The sequence below is a fragment of the Carcharodon carcharias genome, chromosome 22, assembly GCF_017639515.1.
Source record: "Carcharodon carcharias isolate sCarCar2 chromosome 22, sCarCar2.pri, whole genome shotgun sequence".
In the NCBI taxonomy this organism is placed as follows: domain Eukaryota; kingdom Metazoa; phylum Chordata; class Chondrichthyes; order Lamniformes; family Lamnidae; genus Carcharodon; species Carcharodon carcharias.
Genome location: NC_054488.1, coordinates 2,115,631 through 2,139,835, shown reverse-complemented (window position 1 = coordinate 2,139,835; position 24,205 = coordinate 2,115,631). Strand labels below are relative to the sequence as shown.

The window sequence follows — 24,205 nt, the reverse complement described above, 5'->3', positions numbered from 1 at the left end:
GGTCAGTACTAAGGGAGTGCTGCACTATCGGAGGGTCAGTACTGAGGGAGTGCTGCACTGTCAGAGGGTCAGTACTGAGGGAGTGCTGCACTGTCAGAGGGTCAGTACTGAGGGAGTGCTGCACTGTCGGGGGGCAGTACTGAGGGAGTGCTGCACTGTCGGGGGGCAGTACTGAGGGAGTGCTGCACTGTCGGAGGGTCAGTACTGAGGGAGTGCTGCACTGTCGGAGGGTCAGTACTGAGGGAGTGCTGCACTGTCGGAGGGTCAGTACTGAGGGAGTGCTGCACTGTCGGAGGGTCAGTACTGAGGGAGTGCTGCACTGTCGGAGGGTCAGTACTGAGGGAGAGCTGCACTGTCGGAGTACATTTCAAAAGCGCTTCATTGGTTGTGAAGATCTTTGAGAGATCCTGAGGTGGGGAATGGCGCTACGAAAATGTAGCTTCTCTCAGACACGCAGCCTGGGTCTCTCCCGGGTCGGTGCCCGGGCCGCCCTGAGCTTTTTACCTTCACGGCTCCGCTCTGAGCATCCATTACTGTCGGCCACACCACTTCCGGTCCGTCCGACAATTCCGGAGAGCAGCACTTCCGGTCCGTCCGACAATTCCGGGCAGAAGCACTTCCGGTCCATCCGACAATTGTGTGCGAAGCACTTCCGGTCCGTCCGACAATTCCGGAGGCAGTACTTCCGGCCCGTCCGACGATTCCGGGCAGCAGCACCTCCGGTCCGTCCGTCCGTCCGTCCGCTCCTGGCACCGCTTCCAATTCGAATGATGGTTCCGGCCGGGCGGGTGTTCCTGGGGAAGGCCGGAGGCCTGGATCTGACCCAGGACAACAGGCGGTCGGAGCGGGTTGTGAGCAGCCAAGGTTCAGCAAACAGGTTGTGAGGAATAAATCTGAAAAGCCTCAGATGGAAGGAAGGGAACAGGTTGTGAAATAAAAAGGAAATAATTTTCCTCAAGTGAAAATAACCCGAGTAAAGTCACAAGTCAGATGTTTGTTTGGCCTGACCCGGGGATGTGGGTGTGGGGGGCGGCCCAGCCTTTACTGTCACCCCGTGGCTGTGGGCCCGGATCACAGCCTGGGGAAGGCCGGCAGCTTCCCTCCCCTGAAGGGTTTTTACAACAATCCGCAGAGGTTTGATGATCATTGTTAGAATTTCAGTTCCAGATTTGATTGACCTGAGTTAGCAACATCTGTCCTGGTGACAGTCACACCTGCACCTACTCGTCCATCGTCCATTGTCCATAGTCCATTGTCCATCGCACCATCGCCTTCCCATCTCTCACTGACCGACATAAACTATTATTTCTCATCCCATCTGCAACCTTTCACACAGTTGACCACATTTCCCTCATTGCCTGTCCACAATGACACAGTTGACCACACTTCCCTCAACACCTGTCCACAATGACACAGTTGACCACACTTCCCTCAACACCTGTCCACAATGACACAGTTGACCACACTTCCCTCAACACCTGTCCACAATGACACAGTTGACCACACTTCCCTCAACACCTGTCCACAATGACACAGTTGACCACACTTCCCTCAACACCTGTCCACAATGACACAGTTGACCACACTTCCCTCAACACCTGTCCACAATGACACAGTTGACCACACTTCCCTCAACACCTGTCCACAATGACACAGTTGACCACACTTCCCTCAACACCTGTCCACAATGACACAGTTGACCACACTTCCCTCAACACCTGTCCACAATGACACAGTTGACCACACTTCCCTCAACACCTGTCCACAATGACACAGTTGACCACACTTCCCTCAACACCTGTCCACAATGACACAGTTGACCACACTTCCCTCAACACCTGTCCACAATGACACAGTTGACCACACTTCCCTCAACACCTGTCCACAATGACACAGTTGACCACACTTCCCTCAACACCTGTCCACAATGACACAGTTGACCACATTTCCCTCAACACCTGTCCACAATGACACAGTTGACCACACTTCCCTCAACGCCTGTCCACAATGACACAGTTGACCACACTTCCCTCAACACCTGTCCACAATGACACAGTTGACCACACTTCCCTCAACACCTGTCCACAATGACACAGTTGACCACACTTCCCTCAACACCTGTCCACAATGACACAGTTGACCACACTTCCCTCAACACCTGTCCACAATGACACAGTTGACCACACTTCCCTCAACACCTGTCCACAATGACACAGTTGACCACACTTCCCTCAACACCTGTCCACAATGACACAGTTGACCACACTTCCCTCAACACCTGTCCACAATGACACAGTTGACCACACTTCCCTCAACACCTGTCCACAATGACACAGTTGACCACACTTCCCTCAACACCTGTCCACAATGACACAGTTGACCACACTTCCCTCATTGCCTGTCCACAATGACACAGTTGACCACACTTCCCTCAACACCTGTCCACAATGACACAGTTGACCACACTTCCCTCAACACCTGTCCACAATGACACAGTTGACCACACTTCCCTCAACACCTGTCCACAATGACACAGTTGACCACACTTCCCTCAACACCTGTCCACAATGACACAGTTGACCACACTTCCCTCAACACCTGTCCACAATGACACAGTTGACCACACTTCCCTCAACACCTGTCCACAATGACACAGTTGACCACACTTCCCTCAACACCTGTCCACAATGACACAGTTGACCACACTTCCCTCAACACCTGTCCACAATGACACAGTTGACCACACTTCCCTCAACACCTGTCCACAATGACACAGTTGACCACACTTCCCTCAACACCTGTCCACAATGACACAGTTGACCACATTTCCCTCATTGCCTGTCCACAATGACACAGTTGACCACACTTCCCTCAACACCTGTCCACAATGACACAGTTGACCACACTTCCCTCAACACCTGTCCACAATGACACAGTTGACCACACTTCCCTCAACACCTGTCCACAATGACACAGTTGACCACACTTCCCTCAACACCTGTCCACAATGACACAGTTGACCACACTTCCCTCAACACCTGTCCACAATGACACAGTTGACCACACTTCCCTCAACACCTGTCCACAATGACACAGTTGACCACACTTCCCTCAACACCTGTCCACAATGACACAGTTGACCACACTTCCCTCAACACCTGTCCACAATGACACAGTTGACCACACTTCCCTCAACACCTGTCCACAATGACACAGTTGACCACACTTCCCTCATTGCCTGTCCACAATGACACAGTTGACCACACTTCCCTCAACACCTGTCCACAATGACACAGTTGACCACACTTCCCTCAACACCTGTCCACAATGACACAGTTGACCACACTTCCCTCAACACCTGTCCACAATGACACAGTTGACCACACTTCCCTCAACACCTGTCCAAAATGACACAGTTGACCACACTTCCCTCAACGCCTGTCCACAATGACACAGTTGACCACACTTCCCTCAACGCCTGTCCACAATGACACAGTTGACCACACTTCCCTCAACGCCTGTCCACAATGACACAGTTGACCACACTTCCCTCATTGCCTGTCCACAATGACACAGTTGACCACACTTCCCTCAACACCTGTCCACAATGACACAGTTGACCACACTTCCCTCAACACCTGTCCACAATGACACAGTTGACCACACTTCCCTCAACGCCTGTCCACAATGACACAGTTGACCACACTTCCCTCAACGCCTGTCCACAATGACAGTTGACCACACTTCCCTCATTGCCTGTCCACAATGACACAGTTGACCACACTTCCCTCATTGCCTGTCCACAATGACACAGTTGACCACACTTCCCTCATTGCCTGTCCACAATGACACAGTTGACCACACTTCCCTCATTGCCTGTCCACAATGACACAGTTGACCACACTTCCCTCAACGCCTGTCCACAATGACACAGTTGACCACACTTCCCTCATTGCCTGTCCACAATGACACAGTTGACCACACTTCCCTCAACGCCTGTCCACAATGACACAGTTGACCACACTTCCCTCATTGCCTGTCCACAATGACACAGTTGACCACACTTCCCTCAACACCTGTCCAAAATGACACAGTTGACCACACTTCCCTCAACACCTGTCCAAAATGACACAGTTGACCACACTTCCCTCAACGCCTGTCCACAATGACACAGTTGACCACACTTCCCTCAACGCCTGTCCACAATGACACAGTTGACCACACTTCCCTCAACGCCTGTCCACAATGACACAGTTGACCACACTTCCCTCATTGCCTGTCCACAATGACACAGTTGACCACACTTCCCTCAACACCTGTCCACAATGACACAGTTGACCACACTTCCCTCAACACCTGTCCACAATGACACAGTTGACCACACTTCCCTCAACGCCTGTCCACAATGACACAGTTGACCACACTTCCCTCAACGCCTGTCCACAATGACAGTTGACCACACTTCCCTCATTGCCTGTCCACAATGACACAGTTGACCACACTTCCCTCATTGCCTGTCCACAATGACACAGTTGACCACACTTCCCTCATTGCCTGTCCACAATGACACAGTTGACCACACTTCACTCATTGCCTGTCCACAATGACACAGTTGACCACACTTCCCTCAACGCCTGTCCACAATGACACAGTTGACCACACTTCCCTCATTGCCTGTCCACAATGACACAGTTGACCACACTTCCCTCAACGCCTGTCCACAATGACACAGTTGACCACACTTCCCTCATTGCCTGTCCACAATGACACAGTTGACCACACTTCCCTCAACGCCTGTCCACAATGACACAGTTGACCACACTTCCCTCATTGCCTGTCCACAATGACACAGTTGACCACACTTCCCTCAACGCCTGTCCACAATGACACAGTTGACCACACTTCCCTCAATGCTTGTCCACAATGACACAGTTGACCACACTTCCCTCAATGCTTGTCCACAATGACACAGTTGACCACACTTCCCTCATTGCCTGTCCACAATGACACAGTTGACCACACTTCCCTCAACACCTGTCCACAATGACACAGTTGACCACACTTCCCTCAGCGTCTGTCCACAATGACACAATTGACCACACTTCTCTCAATGCTTGTCCACCGTCCTCCAGTTGAGTGGTACTGTGCACACATGATTCCATTCTTATCTATTCGTAAGAATCACCAGTAATGGCTTCTCTTCCCACTCTTGCAGCATTACCTCTGCTGTCCCCCAAGGATCTTTCCTTTTCTCATCTACATGCTGCCCTTAAGCGACATCCGAAAACAGTGTTAGTTTTTGTATGTATGCTGATGGTACACAGCTATACCTCACCATCACATGCACTAACCTTTGTGAATTTCTCATGAGAGGCATCTCTCAGTCAAATTCAGCTTCACTCACAATCTTGTAAGTGAGCTCTTAAAGCAATGGATTTTTAACAGTCATTCTGCACAAGTGCACCTGATTAGTTACAGATCCACTTGTGTCTAGACTTTGGAGAGCCGACTGCAGTGGTTAGCCTAATCAGATGTTCAGTCAGCATCAGTAGCAACACACCTCAGTTTTCTTCCTTACGGACATGACGTAAATTCAGAATGAAGGGCCTAAAGTTAAGGCAGAAACATTCTTAAAATAAAAAAATGGAAAACAAAAAGGACAAGTACTCACTGGCCTCTGGATCTCAGGATATCTAGGCGACCATAGCAAGAAGCTTATAGGGATTTGTCTGATTGGCCACAGCAACTCTGTAACCTGCTCATCTGACACCAGATCAACTTGCACATTACAAACAAACTGTTGGCTATGTCTTATCCTTCAATGGGACCAAACAGAAATTTGGTCCCACCAACTTTTATTGCAAATAGGCACAGCTCCATGAAAAATGCTATCCTCTGGCTAAAGTGTAGGCATGGCTTCTGTAAGGCCACAAAAACTAAGTGGTGTTAGGTACTTGTGGGATGCGTTTCTCCACTCATACTGGAGTCTAGCGGGTTGACAGTGTTGTGGTAACTTTGACAAACAGACCACGGGAGGCTCAGGTATAGATCACAATAATTTATTCGAGCAATCGCAAGGAGAGAACCATCTCAAGGCAACTTGAGATAGCACTCTGCCAAACTACAAGCATACAGCTTATTTTATACACTACTGATCACGTTCAAGAACAATGTTCAAATTCCAATCTTGTCAGCATATAGGTTACATCATACGTGCTCTTTTACGCCGGCAGAGACCTCTCCCTCTGTTTAGGTTGGGATCACCTGTCCTCCCCTTATTTGTTGAAGAGCACACTTAATCTATGTTGTTGTCATCCTCTGACTCCAGTCCGGCTCCCAAGGCCTTTCTGTTGTTTGCAGGTTCTAAGGCTGTGCAAGGTTCACCTGGTAACCTTTAACTGTTAATGTGCTTGGTAGCACTGGCTGCCTGGAGATATTAATTAATTCATTCCCTTTCAATAAATTCTTACTGTATTTCCCCTAACAACAGGGATCAGGAAACTGTGTCCCAACTTTAGTCTGCATTAAGCAGGGCATTGCTGGAACAATGAAGGGCGAGGAACATCCGATGGTCTGGGCTCCAACTGCACTGATCTGTGTGTCAGGACGTGCACCACCTTACAACAACCAAAGATCATCTATCTCGCCAGCTTTCAGGTAGCTAGTAATGTAACGGGAGTAGCATTTAGAGCCAAATTCAATTTCTCTGTCTTGGCAGGTTCTTTCCAAAACAGACATTTTCAGCAGTGGGAAACCAAGCCAGGTCTATAGTCCTGATTTTGGATTAGCACCTCACTTGGAGTGACCAGATTTTGTGGGATGTTATTCCAAGCTCCAGCATTAGCTTTGACCTTGATGATGTCTTCCTACTGTTCAGAGGTGCTGCAGTGTCACATAGAGGTAAACAGAGCTGAATCAATGATCTCCTGTTTGAATTCACTGTTCTTAAGGTGAAATGCACAGCCCTGTGTCTGATCCAATTGGTTTGAGTTGATGGGAGATACACAGAATTACATAGGATTCTTTTTCTTTATTCTTTCATGGTACGTGGGCATCGCTGGCAAGGCCAGCATTTGTTGCCCATCCCTATTTATCCTTGAACAAAGTGTCTTGCTCGGCCATTCCAGAGGGCAGTTAAAAGTCAACCACATTGCTGTGGGTCTGGAGTCACATGTAGGCCAGACCAGGTAAGGTTGGCAGATTTCCTTCCCTAAGGACCTGAGTGAACAAGATGGGTTTTTACAACAATCGATGATAGTTTCATGGTCACCATTACTGAGACTAGTTTTTAATTCCAGATTTATTAATTGAATTTAAACTCCACAAGTTGCCATGCTGGGATTTGAAGCCATTTTCCTACAGCATTGGCTTAGGCCTTTGGATTAGTCCAGTGACATTACAACAATGCCACTGTCTCCCCAAAATATGGCACAGAAACAGGCCATTCGGCCCAGCTGGGCTATGCCAGTGTTTATGCTCCACTCCAGCCTCCTCCCACCCTCTTCATCTTGCCCCTTCACCACATCGTTCTATTCCTTTTCTCCTCACGTGTTTATCCAGCTTCCTCTTAAACGTAACTATTCTATTTGTCTCAACAACTCCTTGTGGTATCATATTCCACATTCTCATCACTCTCTGGATATAGAAGTTTCTTCTGAATTCCTTATTGGATTTATTAGTAACTATCTATATTTATCCCTTAGTTCTGGTCTCCACCACAAGTGGAACCATCTTCTCTTTGCAACTTTTTGCTCCGACTGGAACTGAAGGGGTTTGATAGGGTAGACAAAGTGATTTCACACTTCATTTGGAAAATTGCTTTTTTATCACACCTGATTTAAATTTTTAATGTGCTCTTTTTCCTGAAGAAATCTCAGGCACAAACCATGACTTCATAAAGAAAACATTTATTATTGACACACAAGAAAGTTGAGGTTCCAACATTGTTGGCGGAGGTCACCGGTAACAGTTGGCTTAGTATAAAGAGGAGATGAGTCAATTCTCTCCTAACTCTAAATTTGCTTTATTCACGTTGTTAGATCGTATACATATAGCTTATACGTCTGGTTAGATATAGACATGCAGTTTGCACCAGGTTATTCAGTCTTATACCCAAACTAGGATCTAAACGCACACCCACTAGGTTTCTCTGACACTCCTTGAGTGATCACAGAATATAAAAGCTAATACCTGAAAAGGAGAGCTGACCCTGGCCAGGTGTTCCTTTCTCTCTCTCTCTTGCATCTCTACGTTGCTGACATAGGTTCTTCCGCTTCTGCGATGGTTGTTCTCTGAAGTTTTCACTGGCTCCACACCCAAAATTCTCCATTCTTATACTGAATCTTATCTCTCCAGGCTGTGCTGTCTCTCTCCCGTTGGTTTAGGCTTGCTCACCTAGTCTGTGGCATCTTCTCATTGGCTCTGTCCCAAGGACTTAGGTAGCATTACCTCGTTACTCCTTTCCTAAATAAGGACTTGTGTCTTATCTCATTCCCTTTGTTTTCCAAGAAACTCAGCTACTTCAAACCGGTTCCAGCTCAGGCCAGTGACTGGACTCAGGTTACTTCAGGGAGAAAGTTGCTTTTGCCTGTGTCAGCAGTTCAGCTGCAGCCCCCTGGCCAACAACATCTTGGGATTATGTGTGTCTTATAATTGTCTTAACAATGTAACAAAATCTCCTGAATTCCCACAATGCAAAACCTTTTGGAAATCAGTGTTTCCCTGAGACTTTCCCTAAACTGAAAGGTTGATCACATGGTTGGTAGAGCCTGATCAGGAATATTCCAGGCATTTTGTGGTGCAACACCAATTTCTCTTGCAGCCAAATTAACTGCTTCATAGGCAAAGTCAAAATTTGCATCGAGGTGTCAAAATCAGAAATAGTGAAGATTCCAGGTGAGGGGGGCAGATGAGGGAGGTGGGGCAAGGGGTCAGGGGGTAGGAGGGGTGAGGGGTTCAGGGGGATAGGGAAGGGCGAGGTGTCAGTGGGATAGGAGCACATTAATGGCCAGGGGTAGTGGAGGGAGCAAGGGGACGGAAGCAAGCGAGTGGTCAGGGATGTGGGAGCGAGTGACCAGTTCAGTTGGCTGGGGGTGAGTGAGATGAGTGGGGGAGGTCAGGAAGGGTGCAAAAGGATGAGGAGTCAAGGGATGGCAGAGGGTTGAGTGATCAGGAGGAATGGGGAAAATCCCAAGTGAAAGGCCAGGTTGGAAGAGTTATGGTGAAGCTGCTCTTTCCATACTGAACGCTGCCCTGCTTTCAAAATCTAATTAACCTAGAGCTACAGAAGTCCAAAGCACAATATTATTCAGGTTGGTGTTCTCTCAGTTCCCAAAACTCACACATACAGGTGTTCAAAATAACTTGAGCCAGCCTGGACTCACTCTTGTTGCTATGTTGATCTATCCACTACTAAATGTCTTTCACTACATATCCTCTGTGCAAACAAGTAGGCAAGTGTTCAAACAGCCTCTGAGAATCCTTTTCCTTCAGACATGCTGAAGCTGATTTTGTGACATGCTGCAGTCCAGGGAGGGAGGGTGTTCCCAGAGCTTCTTTTGGGGAATAGTCACAACTGACTGGAGATAGTGTGCTGCAATATCAAGCCCCACTGCTCCTCAAGCTATGACAAATGTGAAAAGTTTGATCAACCCACCTAATTGTTTAATTTAGGTTAACAGGATACAAGCACTGGGAAACTTAATAAGTCAATAACTTTATTAAACAAATTGTCTTTAACTAGTGGCAAAAGAAAGAAATATGAACTGTTAATTTCTAACACTATAACCTGAACTCTACCCCTTCTTAAATCCCTAAACACACACATACAAGACACACAAAAACATGGATTTTAAGGGTGGGATACAACAATTCAATAGCACCAATTCCGGAGTACAGGATTCGATGGGTTGTCTCTCTGGGGGAGGGGGAGTATCTGTGGGGGAGTCTCTTTGGGGAGGGGAGTCTCTATGGGGAGGGGGAGTGTCTATGGGGGAGGGGGAGTGTCTATGGGGGAGGGGGAGTCTCTATGGGGAGGGGGAGTGACTATGGGGGGAGGGGGAGTCTCTATGGGGTGAGGAGAGTCTCTATGGGGTGAGGAGAGTCTCTGTGGGGGAGGAGAGTCTCTATGGGGTGAGGAGAGTCTCTGTGGGGGAGGAGAGTCTCTGTGGGGGGTCTCTATGGGGGGAGGGGGTGTCTCTATGGGAAGGGGGAGTCTCTATGGGAAGGGGGTGTGTCTATGGGGGGAGGGGGAGTCTCTATGGGGGAGGGGGGAGTGTCTATGGGGTGAATGGTTACAGAGTCCGTGTGAGGCGGCGGGCTTTAGGACCCTGCGGCAGTGAGTGACAGCCCCGGTCTCTGGGCTGTGCCGAGTGTGATCCGCGATCCCGGAGATGATGGTGTCGCCCCGAACACTCACAATCATCAGTCTGTCTGTGGCCCTGGGTTTATTCTTTGTCTTCATGGGAACCATCAAACTGACGCCAAGGCTGAGCAGAGACGCTCACACCGAGATGGTAAGAAGCAGTAAAATGGGCAACAATCTGATAGACACATAAACCCCCAAACCCCCCAAACCCCAAACCCCCCGAACCCCAAAACCCAAACCCCCCCCCCAACCCCAAACCCCCCCCAACCCCAAATCCCCAAACCCCCCAACCTCCAAACCCCAAACCTCCCAACCCCCAAACCTCCAAACCCCAAAACCCCCCAACCCCCAAACCTCCAAACCCCAAACCTCCCAACCCCAAACCCCCAAACCTCAAACCTCCCAACCCCCAAACCCCAAACCCCCCCAAACCCCAACCCCCCCCCAACACCAAATCCCCAAACCCCAAACCCCCCAAACCTCCAAACCTCCAAACCTCAAACCTCCCAACCCCCAAACCCCAAATCCCCAAACCCCAAACCTCCCAACCCCAAACCCCCAAACCCCAAACCTCCCAACCCCCAAACCTCAAACCTCCCAACCCCCAAACCCCAAACCCCCCCAACCCCCCAACCCCAAATCCCCAAACCCCAAACCTCCCAACCCCCAACCCCCAAACCCCCAAACCTCAAACCTCCCAACCCCCAAACCCCAAACCCCCCGAACCCCAAACCCCCCCAACCCCAAATCCCCAAACCCCAAAACCCCCCAACCTCCAAACCCCAAACCTCCCAACCCCCAAACCTCCAAACCCCAAACCTCCCAACCCCCAAACCCCCCCAAACCCCAAACCCCCCAAACCCCAAATCCCCCGAACCCCAAACTCCCCAACCCCAAACCCCCCCCCAACCCCAAACCCCAAAACCCAAACCCCCCCAACCCCAAACCCCCCCAAACACCCAACCCCTCAAACCCCAAACCTCCCAACCCCCAAACCCCCCAACCCCCAAACCCCAAACCTCCCAACCCCCAAACCTCCCAACTCCCAAACCCCCCAACCCCAAACCCCCCAACCCCCAAACCCCAAACCCCCCACCCCCCAAACCCCCCAACCCCCCAAACCCAAACCCCCCAAACCCCAAACCCCCCAACCCCAAAGCCCCTGAACCCCAAACCCCCCCAAACCCCCCAAACCCCAAACCCCCCAACCCAAACCCCAAACCCCCAATACCCCAAATCCCCCAAACCCCCCAACCCCCAAACCCCCCCAAACCCACCAACCCCCAAACCCCCCAAACCCAAACCCCCCAAACCCAAAACCCCCCAAACCCCAACCCCCCAAACACCCCAACCCCCAAACCCCCCCCCCCACCCCCCCAAACCCCAAACCCCAAAACCCAACCCCCCCAACCCCAAAACCCCCAAACCTCCAAACCCCAAACCTCCCAACCCCCAACCCCCAAACCCCCAAACCTCAAACCTCCCAACCCCCAAACCCCCCAAACCCCCCCCCAACCCCCAACCCCCCCAACCCCCAACCCCAAATCCCCAAACCCCAAAACCCCCCAAACCTCCCAACCCCAAACCCCAAACCTCCCAACCCCCAAACCCCAAACCCCCCCAACCCCAAAAACCCCCCAAACCCCAAACCCCCCAAACCCCAAACTCCCCAACCCCAAACCTCCCCCCAACCCCAAACACCCCCAACCCCCCCAAACACCCCCAAACCCCCCCAAACCCCGAACCCCAAAACCCAAACCCCCCAACCCCAAATCCCCAAACCCCAAAAGCCCCAAACCCCAAACCTCCCAACCCCAAACCCCAAAACCCCCCAACCCCCAAACCTCCAAACCCCAAACCTCCCAACCCCCAACCCCCAAACCTCAAACCTCCCAACCCCCAAACCCCCCGAACCCCAAACCCCCCCCCAACCCCCCAACCCCAAATCCCCAAACCCCAAAACCCCCCAAACCCCAAACCTCCCAACCCCCAAACCCCAAACCTCCCAACCCCCAAACCCCCCCAACCCCAAAACCCCCCAAACCCCAAACCCCCAACCCCAAACTCCCCAACCCCAAACCCCCCAACCCCAAATCCCCAAACCCCATCCCCCCCAAACCCCCCCAACCCCCAAACCCCAAACCCCCCGAACCCCAAAACGCAAACCCCCCCAACCCCAAATCCCCAAACCCCAAAAGCCCCAAACCCCAAACCTCCCAACCCCCAACCCCCAAACCCCAAACCTCCCAACCCCCAACCCCCAAACCCCAAACCTCCCAACACCCAAACCCCCCCAACCCCAAAACCCCCCAAACCCCAAACCCCCCGAACCCCAAACTCCCCAACCCCAAACCCCCCCAACCCCAAAACCCCAAACCCCCCCAACCCCCCCAAACCCCTAACCCCCCCAACCCCCAAACCCCCCAAATCCCAAACCCCCCGAACCCCAAAACCCAAACCCCTCAAACCCCAAACCTCCCAAACCCCCAAACCCCAAACCTCCCAACCCCCCAACCCCCCAAACCTCCCAAACCCCAAACCCCCCAACCCCAAACCCCCCAACCCCAAACACCCCAACCCGCCAAACCCAAACCCCCCACCCCCCAAACCCCCCAACCCCCCAAACCCAAAACCCCCCAAACCCCCCAACCCCCCCAACCCCCAAACCCCCCCAACCCAAACCCCCCAACCCCCCCAAACCCCAATCCAAACCCCCAATCCCCCAAACCCCCCAAACCCCCCAAACCCCAAACCCCCCAACCCAAACCCCCCCAACCCCCAAACCCCCCAATCCCCCAAACCCCCCAACCCAAACCCCAAACCCCCCAACCCCAAACCCCCCAACCCCAAACCCCCAACACCCCAAACCCCCCAACACCCCCAAACACCCAAACCCAAACCCCCCAACCCCCAAACCCCCCAACCCCCAAACCCCCCAAACCCCAAACCCCCGGACCCCAAAACCCACAAACCCCAAACCCCCCAAACCCCAACCCAAACCCCCCAAACCCCCAACCCCCCAAACCCCAACCCAAACCCCCAACCCAAACCCCCAACCCAAACCCCCCAAACCCCAAACCCCGCAAACCCCCCAAACCCCAACCCAAACCCCCCAAATCCCGCAAACCCCAAACCCCACAAACCCCAAACCCCGCAAACCTCAAACCCCGCAAACCCCAAACCCCGCAAACCCCAAACCCCCCAAACCCAAACCCCCCAAACCCCCAAACCCCAAACACCCCAAACCCCAAACACCTTAACCCCCCAAACCCCAACCCAAACCCCGCAAACCTCAAAACCCCCAAACCCCCCAAACCCCAACCCAAACCCCTCAAACCCCAACCCAAACCCCCCAACACCCCCCAAACCCCCAACCCAAACCCCCAACCCAAGCCCCCAAACCCCAACCCCCAAACCCCAACCCAAACCCCCCAACACCCCCAAACCCCAACCCAAACCCCCAAACCCCAACCCAAAACCCCCAAACCCCCCCCAACACCCCCAAACCCCAACCCAAACCCCCCAAACCCCCAACCCAAACCCCAAACACTCCAAACCCCAAACACCCCAAACCCCAAAACCCCCAACCCCCCAAACCCCAAACCCCCAAACCCCAAACCCCCAACCCCCCAAACTCCCCAACACCCAAACTCCCCAACACCCAAACCCCCAAACCCCAACCCAAAACCCGCCAAACCCCAACCCAAACCCCCAAACCCCCAAACCCCAAACCCCCCAAACTCAAACCCCCAAACACCCCAAACCCCCCAACACCCCAAACCCCCCAACACCCAAACCACCCAACACCCAAACCCCCCAACACCCCAAACACCCCAAACCCTCCAACACCCCCAAACCACAAACCCCACACCCCCAAACCCCCCAAACCCCAAACCCCCCAAACCCCCAACCCATACCCCCATATCCAACACCCAAACCCCCTAAACGCCAACCCAAACACCCCAACCCCCAAACCCCCACCCAAACCCCAACCCAAACCCCCCCAAACCCCAAATCCCCCCAAACTCACCAACACCCCCAAACCCCAACCCCCCCAAACCCCCAACCCCCCAAACACCCAAACCCCCAAACCCCCCCCAAAACCCCGCAAACACACAACCCCCCCAAACCCCAACCCAAACCCCCCAAACCCCAACCCAAACCCCCCAAACCCCAACCCAAACCCCCCAACACCCAAACCACCCAAACCCCAAACCCCAAACCCCCAACCCCCCAAACACCCAAACCCCCCAAACTCACAAACCCCCAAACCCCCCAACACCCCAAACCCCAAACCCCCCAACACCCAAACCCCCCCAACACCCAAACCCACCCAACACCCAAACCCCCCAACACCCAAACCCCAACACCCCAAACCCCCCAAACCCCATACCCCCAAACCCCCAACACCCCCAAACCACAAACCCCAAACCCCACAACCCCCCCAACACCCCCCAACACCCCCAACCCCCCCAAACCCCCAAATCCAACACCCAAACCCCCTAAACCCCAACCCAAACCCCCCAACCCCCCCAAACTCCAAACTCCCCAAACCCCAAACTCCCCAAACCCCCAAACTCCCCAAACTCCCCAAACCCCCCAAACCCCAAACCCCCCAACCCCCCAAACCCCAAACCCCCCAAACCCCAACCCAAACCCCCCAAAGCCAAACCCCCCTACACCCAAAACCCCCAACACCCAACCCCCCAACACCCAAACCCCAACCCAAACCCCCCAAACCTCAAACCCCAAAACCCCCAAACCTCAAACCACAACCCCAAACACCCCAAACCCTCCAACACCCAAACCCCCAAACCCTCCAACCCGCAACACCCAAACCCCCAACACCCAAACCCCCCAAACCCCAACACCCAAACCCCCCAACCCCCAAACCCTCCAACCCCCAACACCCAAACCCCCAACACCCAAACCCCCAACACCCAAACTCCCAACACCCAAACTCCCAACACCCAAACTCCCAACACCCAAACACCCCAAACCCCAAACACCCCAAACCCCAACACCCAAACCCCCCAACCCCCAAACCCTCCAACCCCCAACACCCAAACCCCCAACACCCAAACCCCCAACACCCAAACTCCCAACACCCAAACTCCCAACACCCAAACTCCCAACACCCAAACTCCCAACACCCAAACACCCCAAACCCCAAACACCCCAAACCCCCCAAACCCCAAACCCAAACCCTCAAACCCAAACCCCAAAACCCCCCAACCTCAAACCCCAAACCCCCAAACCTCAAACCCCCCAAACCTCAACCCAAACCCCCAAACCCCAAACCCCCCAAAACCCCAAACCCCCAAAACCCCCAAATCCCAAACCCCCCAAAACCCCAAACTCCCCAAACCCAAACCACCAAACCTCAAAACCCCAACCCCCAAACCTCAAACCCCCAACCCAAACCGCAAAACTCCAAACCCAAACCCCAAACCTCAAACCCCCAACCCCCAACCCCAAATCCCCCAAACCTCAAACCCCCAAACCCAACCCCCAAACCCCAAATCCCCAACCCCCCAAATCCCAAACCCCCAAACCCCAAACACCCCAAACCCCAACCCCCCAAACACCCAACCCCCCCAAACCCCCAAACCCCAAACCCCCAACCCCCCAAACTCCCCAACACCCAAACTCCCCAACACCCAAACCCCCAAACCCCAACCCAAAACCCGCCAAACCCCAACCCAAACCCCCAAACCCCCCAAACTCACAAACCCCCAAACCCCCCAACACCCGAAACCCCCCAACACCCAAACCACCCAACACCCAAACCCCCCAACACCCCAAACACCCCAAACCCTCCAACACCCCCAAACCACAAACCCCACACCCCCAAACCCCCCAAACCCCAAACCCCCCAAACCCCCAACCCAAACCCCCAACCCAAACCCCCATATCCAACACCCAAACCCCCTAAACGCCAACCCAAACACCCCAACCCCCAAACCCCCAAACCCCAACCCAAACCCCCCCAAACCCCAAACCCCCCCAAACCCACCAACACCCCCAAACCCCAACCCCCCCAAACCCCAACCCCCCCAAACCCCCAACCCCCCAAACCCCCCCCCAAAACCCCGCAAACACACAACCCCCCCCAAACCCCAACCCAAACCCCAACCCAAACCCCCCAACACCCAAAACCCCCAAACCCCAAACCCCCAACCCCCCCAAACACCCAAACCCCCCAAACTCACAAACCCCCAAACCCCCCAACACCCCAAACCCCAAACCCCCCAACACCCAAACCCCCCCCAACACCCAAACCCACCCAACACCCAAACCCCCCAACACCCAAACCCCAACACCCCAAACCCCCCAAACCCCATACCCCCAAACCCCCAACACCCCCAAACCACAAACCCCAAACCCCCCAACACCCCCCCAACACCCCCAAACCCCCAAATCCATCACCCAAACCCCCTAAACCCCAACCCAAACCCCCCAACCCCCCCAAACTCCAAACTCCCCAAACCCCCCAAACTCCCCAAACCCCAAACTCCCCAAACCCCCCAAACCCCAAACCCCCCAACCCCCCAAACCCCAAACCCCCCAAACCCCAACCCAAACCCCCCAAAGCCAAACCCCCCTACACCCAAACCCCCCAACACCCAAACCCCCAACACCCAAACCCCAACCCAAACCCCCCAAACCTCAAACCCCAAAACCCCCAAACCTCAAACCACAACCCCAAACACCCCAAACCCCCAAACCCCAAACCCCCCAAACCCTCCAACCCGCAACACCCAAACCCCCAACACCCAAACCCCCCAAACCCCAACACCCAAACCCCCAAACCCCAAACCCCCAAACCCTCCAACCCCAAACCCTCCAACCCCCAACACCCAAACCCCCAACACCCAAACCCCCAACACCCAAACCCCCAACACCCAAACCCCCAACACCCAAACTCCCAACACCCAAACTCCCAACACCCAAACTCCCAACACCCAAACTCCCAACACCCAAACTCCCAACACCCAAACTCCCAACACCCAAACACCCCAAACCCCAAACACCCCACACCCCCCAAACCCAAACCCTCAAACCCAAACCCCAAAACCCCCCAACCTCAAACCCCAAACCCCCAAACCTCAAACCCCCCAAACCCCAAACCTCAACCCAAACCCCCAAACCCAACACCCAAACCCCAAACCCCCCAAAACCCCAAACCCCCCAAAACCCCCAAATCCCAAACCCCCCAAAACCCCAAACTCCCCAAACCCAAACCACCAAACCTCAAAACCCCAACCCCCAAACCTCAAACCCCCAACCCAAACCGCAAAACTCCAAACCCAAACCCCAAACCCCAAACCTCAAACCCCCCAAAACCCCAAACCTCAAACATCAAACCCCCCAACCCCAACCCCCAAAACCCAAATCCCCAACCCCCAACCCCCAACCCCAAATCCCCCAAACCTCAAACCCCCCCAAAACCCCAAACCTCAAACCTCAAACCCCCCAACCCCAACCCCCAAAACCCAAATCCCCAACCCCCAACCCCCAACCCCAAATCCCCCAAACCTCAAACCCCCAAACCCTCCAACCCCAAACCCTCCAACCCCCAACACCCAAACCCCCAACACCCAAACCCCCAACACCCAAACCCCCAACACCCAAACCCCCAACACCCAAACCCCCAACACCCAAACCCCCAACACCCAAACTCCCAACACCCAAACTCCCAACACCCAAACTCCCAACACCCAAACTCCCAACACCCAAACACCCCAAACCCCAAACACCCCAAACCCCCCAAACCCAAACCCTCAAACCCAAACCCCAAAACCCCCCAACCTCAAACCCCAAACCCCCAAACCTCAAACCCCCCAAACCCCAAACCTCAACCCAAACCCCCAAACCCAACACCCAAACCCCAAACCCCCCAAAACCCCAAACCCCCCAAAACCCCCAAATCCCAAACCCCCCAAAACCCCAAACTCCCCAAACCCAAACCACCAAACCTCAAAACCCCAACCCCCAAACCTCAAACCCCCAACCCAAACCGCAAAACTCCAAACCCAAACCCCAAACCCCAAACCTCAAACCCCCCAAAACCCCAAACCTCAAACATCAAACCCCCCAACCCCAACCCCCAAAACCCAAATCCCCAACCCCCAACCCCCAACCCCAAATCCCCCAAACCTCAAACCCCCCCAAAACCCCAAACCTCAAACCTCAAACCCCCCAACCCCAACCCCCAAAACCCAAATCCCCAACCCCCAACCCCCAACCCCAAATCCCCCAAACCTCAAACCCCCAAACCCAACCCCCAAACCCCAAATCCCCAACCCCCCAAATCCCAAACCTCCGAACCCCAAACACCCAAACCCCCAAACCCCAACACCCAGCTCCCAACACCCAGCTCCCAACACCCAGCTCCCAACACCCAGCTCCCAACACCCAGCTCCCAACACCCAGCTCCCAACACCCAACACCCAACACCCAGCTCCCAACACCCAGCTCCCAACACCCAGCTCCCAACACCCAGCTCCCAGCTCCCAACACCCAGCTCCCAACACCCAACACCCAGCTCCCAACACCCAGCTCCCAACACCCAGCTCCCAACACCCAGCTCCCAACACCCAGCTCCCAACACCCAGCTCCCAACACCCAACACCCAGCTCCCAACACCCAGCTCCCAACACCCAGCTCCCAACACCCAGCTCCCAACACCCAGCTCCCAACACCCAGCTCCCAACACCCAGCTCCCAACACCCAGCTCCCAACACCCAGCTCCCAACATCCAGCTCCCAACACCCAACACCCAACACCCAACACCCAGCTCCCAACACCCAGCTCCCAACACCCAGCTCCCAACACCCAGCTCCCAACACCCAACACCCAGCTCCCAACACCCAGCTCCCAACACCCAACACCCAACACCCAACACCCAGCTCCCAACACCCAGCTCCCAACACCCAGCTCCCAACACCCAGCTCCCAATACCCAGCTCCCAACACCCAACACCCAGCTCCCAACACCCAATACCCAACACCCAACACCCAGCTCCCAACACCCAGCTCCCAACACCCAGCTCCCAACACCCAACACCCAACACCCAACACCCAACACCCAACACCCAGCTCCCAACACCCAGCTCCCAACACCCAGCTCCCAACACCCAACACCCAACACCCAGCTCCCAACACCCAGCTCCCAACACCCAACACCCAGCTCCCAACACCCAACACCCAGCTCCCAACACCCAGCTCCCAACACCCAGCTCCCAACACCCAACACCCAGCTCCCAACACCCAACACCCAACACCCAGCTCCCAACACCCAACACCCAGCTCCCAACACCCAGCTCCCAACACCCAGCTCCCAACACCCAGCTCCCAACACCCAGCTCCCAACACCCAACACCCAGCTCCCAACACCCAACACCCAACACCCAGCTCCCAACACCCAGCTCCCAACACCCAACACCCAGCTCCCAACACCCAACACCCAACACCCAACACCCAGCTCCCAACACCCAGCTCCCAACACCCAGCTCCCAACACCCAGCTCCCAACACCCAACACCCAGCTCCCAACACCCAACACCCAGCTCCCAACACCCAGCTCCCAACACCCAACACCCAACACCCAACACCCAACACCCAGCTCCCAACACCCAGCTCCCAACACCCAACACCCAACACCCAGCTCCCAGCTCCCAACACCCAGCTCCCAACACCCAACACCCAGCTCCCAACACCCAACACCCAGCTCCCAACACCCAGCTCCCAACACCCAACACCCAACACCCAGCTCCCAACACCCAGCTCCCAACACCCAACACCCAGCTCCCAACACCCAACACCCAGCTCCCAACACCCAGCTCCCAACACCCAGCTCCCAACACCCAACACCCAGCTCCCAACACCCAGCTCCCAACACCCAACACCCAACACCCAACACCCAGCTCCCAACACCCAGCTCCCAACACCCAGCTCCCAACACCCAGCTCCCAACACCCAGCTCCCAACACCCAGCTCCCAACACCCAGCTCCCAACACCCAGCTCCCAACACCCAGCTCCCAACACCCAACACCCAACACCCAGCTCCCAACACCCAGCTCCCAACACCCAGCTCCCAGCTCCCAACACCCAACACCCAGCTCCCAACACCCAACACCCAGCTCCCAACACCCAGCTCCCAACACCCAGCTCCCAACACCCAGCTCCCAACACCCAGCTCCCAACACCCAGCTCCCAACACCCAACACCCAGCTCCCAACACCCAGCTCCCAACACCCAGCTCCCAACACCCAACACCCAACACCCAGCTCCCAACACCCAGCTCCCAACACCCAACACCCAGCTCCCAACACCCAGCTCCCAACACCCAGCTCCCAACACCCAGCTCCCAACACCCAGCTCCCAACACCCAGCTCCCAACACCCAACACCCAGCTCCCAACACCCAGCTCCCAACACCCAACACCCAGCTCCCAACACCCAGCTCCCAACACCCAACACCCAACACCCAACACCCAGCTCCCAACACCCAGCTCCCAACACCCAGCTCCCAACACCCAGCTCCCAACACCCAACACCCAACACCCAGCTCCCAACACCCAACACCCAGCTCCCAACACCCAGCTCCCAACACCCAGCTCCCAACACCCAGCTCCCAACACCCAACACCCAACACCCAGCTCCCAACACCCAGCTCCCAACACCCAACACCCAACACCCAACTCCCAACACCCAACACCCAGCTCCCAACACCCAGCTCCCAACACCCAACACCCAACACCCAACACCCAACACCCAGCTCCCAACACCCAGCTCCCAACACCCAACACCCAACACCCAACACCCAACACCCAGCTCCCAACACCCAACACCCAGGTCCCAACACCCAGGTCCCAACACCCAGCTCCCAACACCCAACACCCAACACCCAACACCCAACACCCAACACCCAACACCCAGCTCCCAACACCCAACACCCAACACCCAACACCCAACACCCAGCTCCCAACACCCAACACCCAACACCCAACACCCAACACCCAGCTCCCAACACCCAGCTCCCAACACCCAGCTCCCAACACCCAGCTCCCAACACCCAACACCCAGCTCCCAGCACCCAACACCCAACACCCAGCTCCCAACACCCAGCTCCCAACACCCAACACCCAACACCCAGCTCCCAACACCCAGCTCCCAACACCCAGCTCCCAACACCCAGCTCCCAACACCCAACACCCAGCTCCCAACACCCAGCTCCCAACACCCAACACCCAGCTCCCAACACCCAACACCCAACACCCAGCTCCCAACACCCAGCTCCCAACACCCAGCTCCCAACACCCAGCACCCAACACCCAGCTCCCAACACCCAGCTCCCAGCTCCCAACACCCAGCTCCCAACACCCAACACCCAGCACCCAACACCCAGCTCCCAACACCCAACACCCAGCTCCCAACACCCAACACCCAGCTCCCAGCTCCCAACACCCAGCTCCCAACACCCAGCTCCCAACTCCCAACACCCAGCTCCCAACACCCAACACCCAGCTCCCAACACCCAACACCCAGCTCCCAACACCCAGCTCCCAACTCCCAACACCCAACACCCAACACCCAACACCCAGCTCCCAACACCCAGCTCCCAACACCCAACACCCAGCTCCCAACACCCAGCTCCCAACACCCAACACCCAGCTCCCAACACCCAGCTCCCAACACCCAGCTCCCAACACCCAACACCCAGCTCCCAACACCCAACACCCAACTCCCAACACCCAGCTCCCAACACCCAGCTCCCAACACCCAACACCCAGCTCCCAACACCCAACACCCAGCTCCCAACACCCAGCTCCCAACACCCAACACCCAACACCCAGCTCCCAACACCCAGCTCCCAACACCCAGCTCCCAACACCCAGCTCCCAACACCCAACACCCAGCTCCCAACACCCAACACCCAGCTCCCAACACCCAGCTCCCAACACCCAACACCCAACACCCAACACCCAGCTCCCAACACCCAACACCCAGCTCCCAACACCCAGCTCCCAACACCCAACACCCAACACCCAACACCCAGCTCCCAACACCCAGCTCCCAACACCCAGCTCCCAACACCCAGCTCCCAACACCCAGCTCCCAACACCCAGCTCCCAACACCCAGCTCCCAACACCCAACACCCAACACCCAGCTCCCAACACCCAGCTCCCAACACCCAGCTCCCAACACCCAGCTCCCAACACCCAACACCCAACACCCAGCTCCCAACACCCAGCTCCCAACACCCAGCTCCCAACACCCAGCACCCAACACCCAACACCCAACACCCAACACCCAGCTCCCAACACCCAACACCCAGCTCCCAACACCCAGCTCCCAACACCCAGCTCCCAACACCCAGCTCCCAACACCCAACACCCAACACCCAGCTCCCAACACCCAGCTCCCAACACCCAGCTCCCAACACCCAACACCCAGCTCCCAACACCCAGCTCCCAACACCCAGCTCCCAACACCCAGCTCCCAACACCCAACACCCAGCTCCCAACACCCAGCTCCCAACACCCAGCTCCCAACACCCAACACCCAGCTCCCAACACCCAGCTCCCAACACCCAACACCCAACACCCAACACCCAGCTCCCAACACCCAGCTCCCAACACCCAGCTCCCAACACCCAACACCCAACACCCAGCTCCCAACACCCAGCTCCCAACACCCAGCTCCCAACACCCAGCTCCCAACACCCAGCTCCCAACACCCAGCTCCCAACACCCAGCTCCCAACACCCAACACCCAGCTCCCAACACCCAGCTCCCAACACCCAACACCCAGCTCCCAACACCCAGCTCCCAACACCCAACACCCAGCTCCCAACACCCAACACCCAGCTCCCAACACCCAGCTCCCAACACCCAGCTCCCAACACCCAGCTCCCAACACCCAGCTCCCAACACCCAGCTCCCAACACCCAGCTCCCAACACCCAGCTCCCAACACCCAGCTCCCAACACCCAGCTCCCAACACCCAGCTCCCAACACCCAACACCCAGCTACCAACACCCAGCTCCCAACACCCAGCTCCCAACACCCAGCTCCCAACACCCAGCTCCCAACACCCAGCTCCCAACACCCAGCTCCCAACACCCAGCTCCCAACACCCAGCTCCCAACACCCAACACCCAACACCCAGCTCCCAACACCCAGCTCCCAACACCCAGCTCCCAACACCCAACACCCAGCTCCCAACACCCAGCTCCCAACACCCAACACCCAGCTCCCAACACCCAGCTCCCAACACCCAGCTCCCAACACCCAGCTCCCAACACCCAGCTCCCAACACCCAGCTCCCAACACCCAACACCCAACACCCAGCTCCCAACACCCAGCTCCCAACACCCAGCTCCCAACACCCAGCTCCCAACACCCAGCTCCCAACACCCAACACCCAGCTCCCAACACCCAGCTCCCAACACCCAACACCCAGCTCCCAACACCCAGCTCCCAACACCCAACACCCAGCTCCCAACACCCAACACCCAGCTCCCAACACCCAACACCCAGCTCCCAACACCCAACACCCAGCTCCCAACACCCAGCTCCCAACACCCAGCTCCCAACACCTAACACCCAACACCCAACACCCAGCTCCCAACACCCAGCTCCCAACACCCAACACCCAGCTCCCAACACCCAGCTCCCAACACCCAGCTCCCAACACCCAACACCCAGCTCCCAACACCCAGCTCCCAACACCCAGCTCCCAACACCCAACACCCAGCTCCCAACACCCAGCTCCCAGCTCCCAACACCCAGCTCCCAACACCCAACACCCAGCTCCCAACACCCAGCTCCCA

At 55.7% G+C, this 24,205-nt stretch overlaps 2 protein-coding genes across 7 annotated transcripts in view; both read right to left on the bottom strand.

Moving 5' to 3' along the window:
- The window catches only part of LOC121293900 (probable ATP-dependent RNA helicase DDX41), a 67,822-nt gene extending 67,203 nt beyond the window's left edge, over positions 1 to 619 (bottom strand). The window contains 1 exon segment of the mRNA XM_041217351.1: positions 505 to 619. Within this exon segment, the coding sequence (XP_041073285.1) occupies positions 505 to 531 (27 nt within the window). The 5' untranslated portion in view covers positions 532 to 619.
- LOC121293899 (epsin-3-like) overlaps positions 1 to 24,205 on the bottom strand; it is a 525,584-nt gene that overhangs the window by 163,591 nt on the left and 337,788 nt on the right. The gene's annotated exons all lie outside the window — the stretch shown is intronic.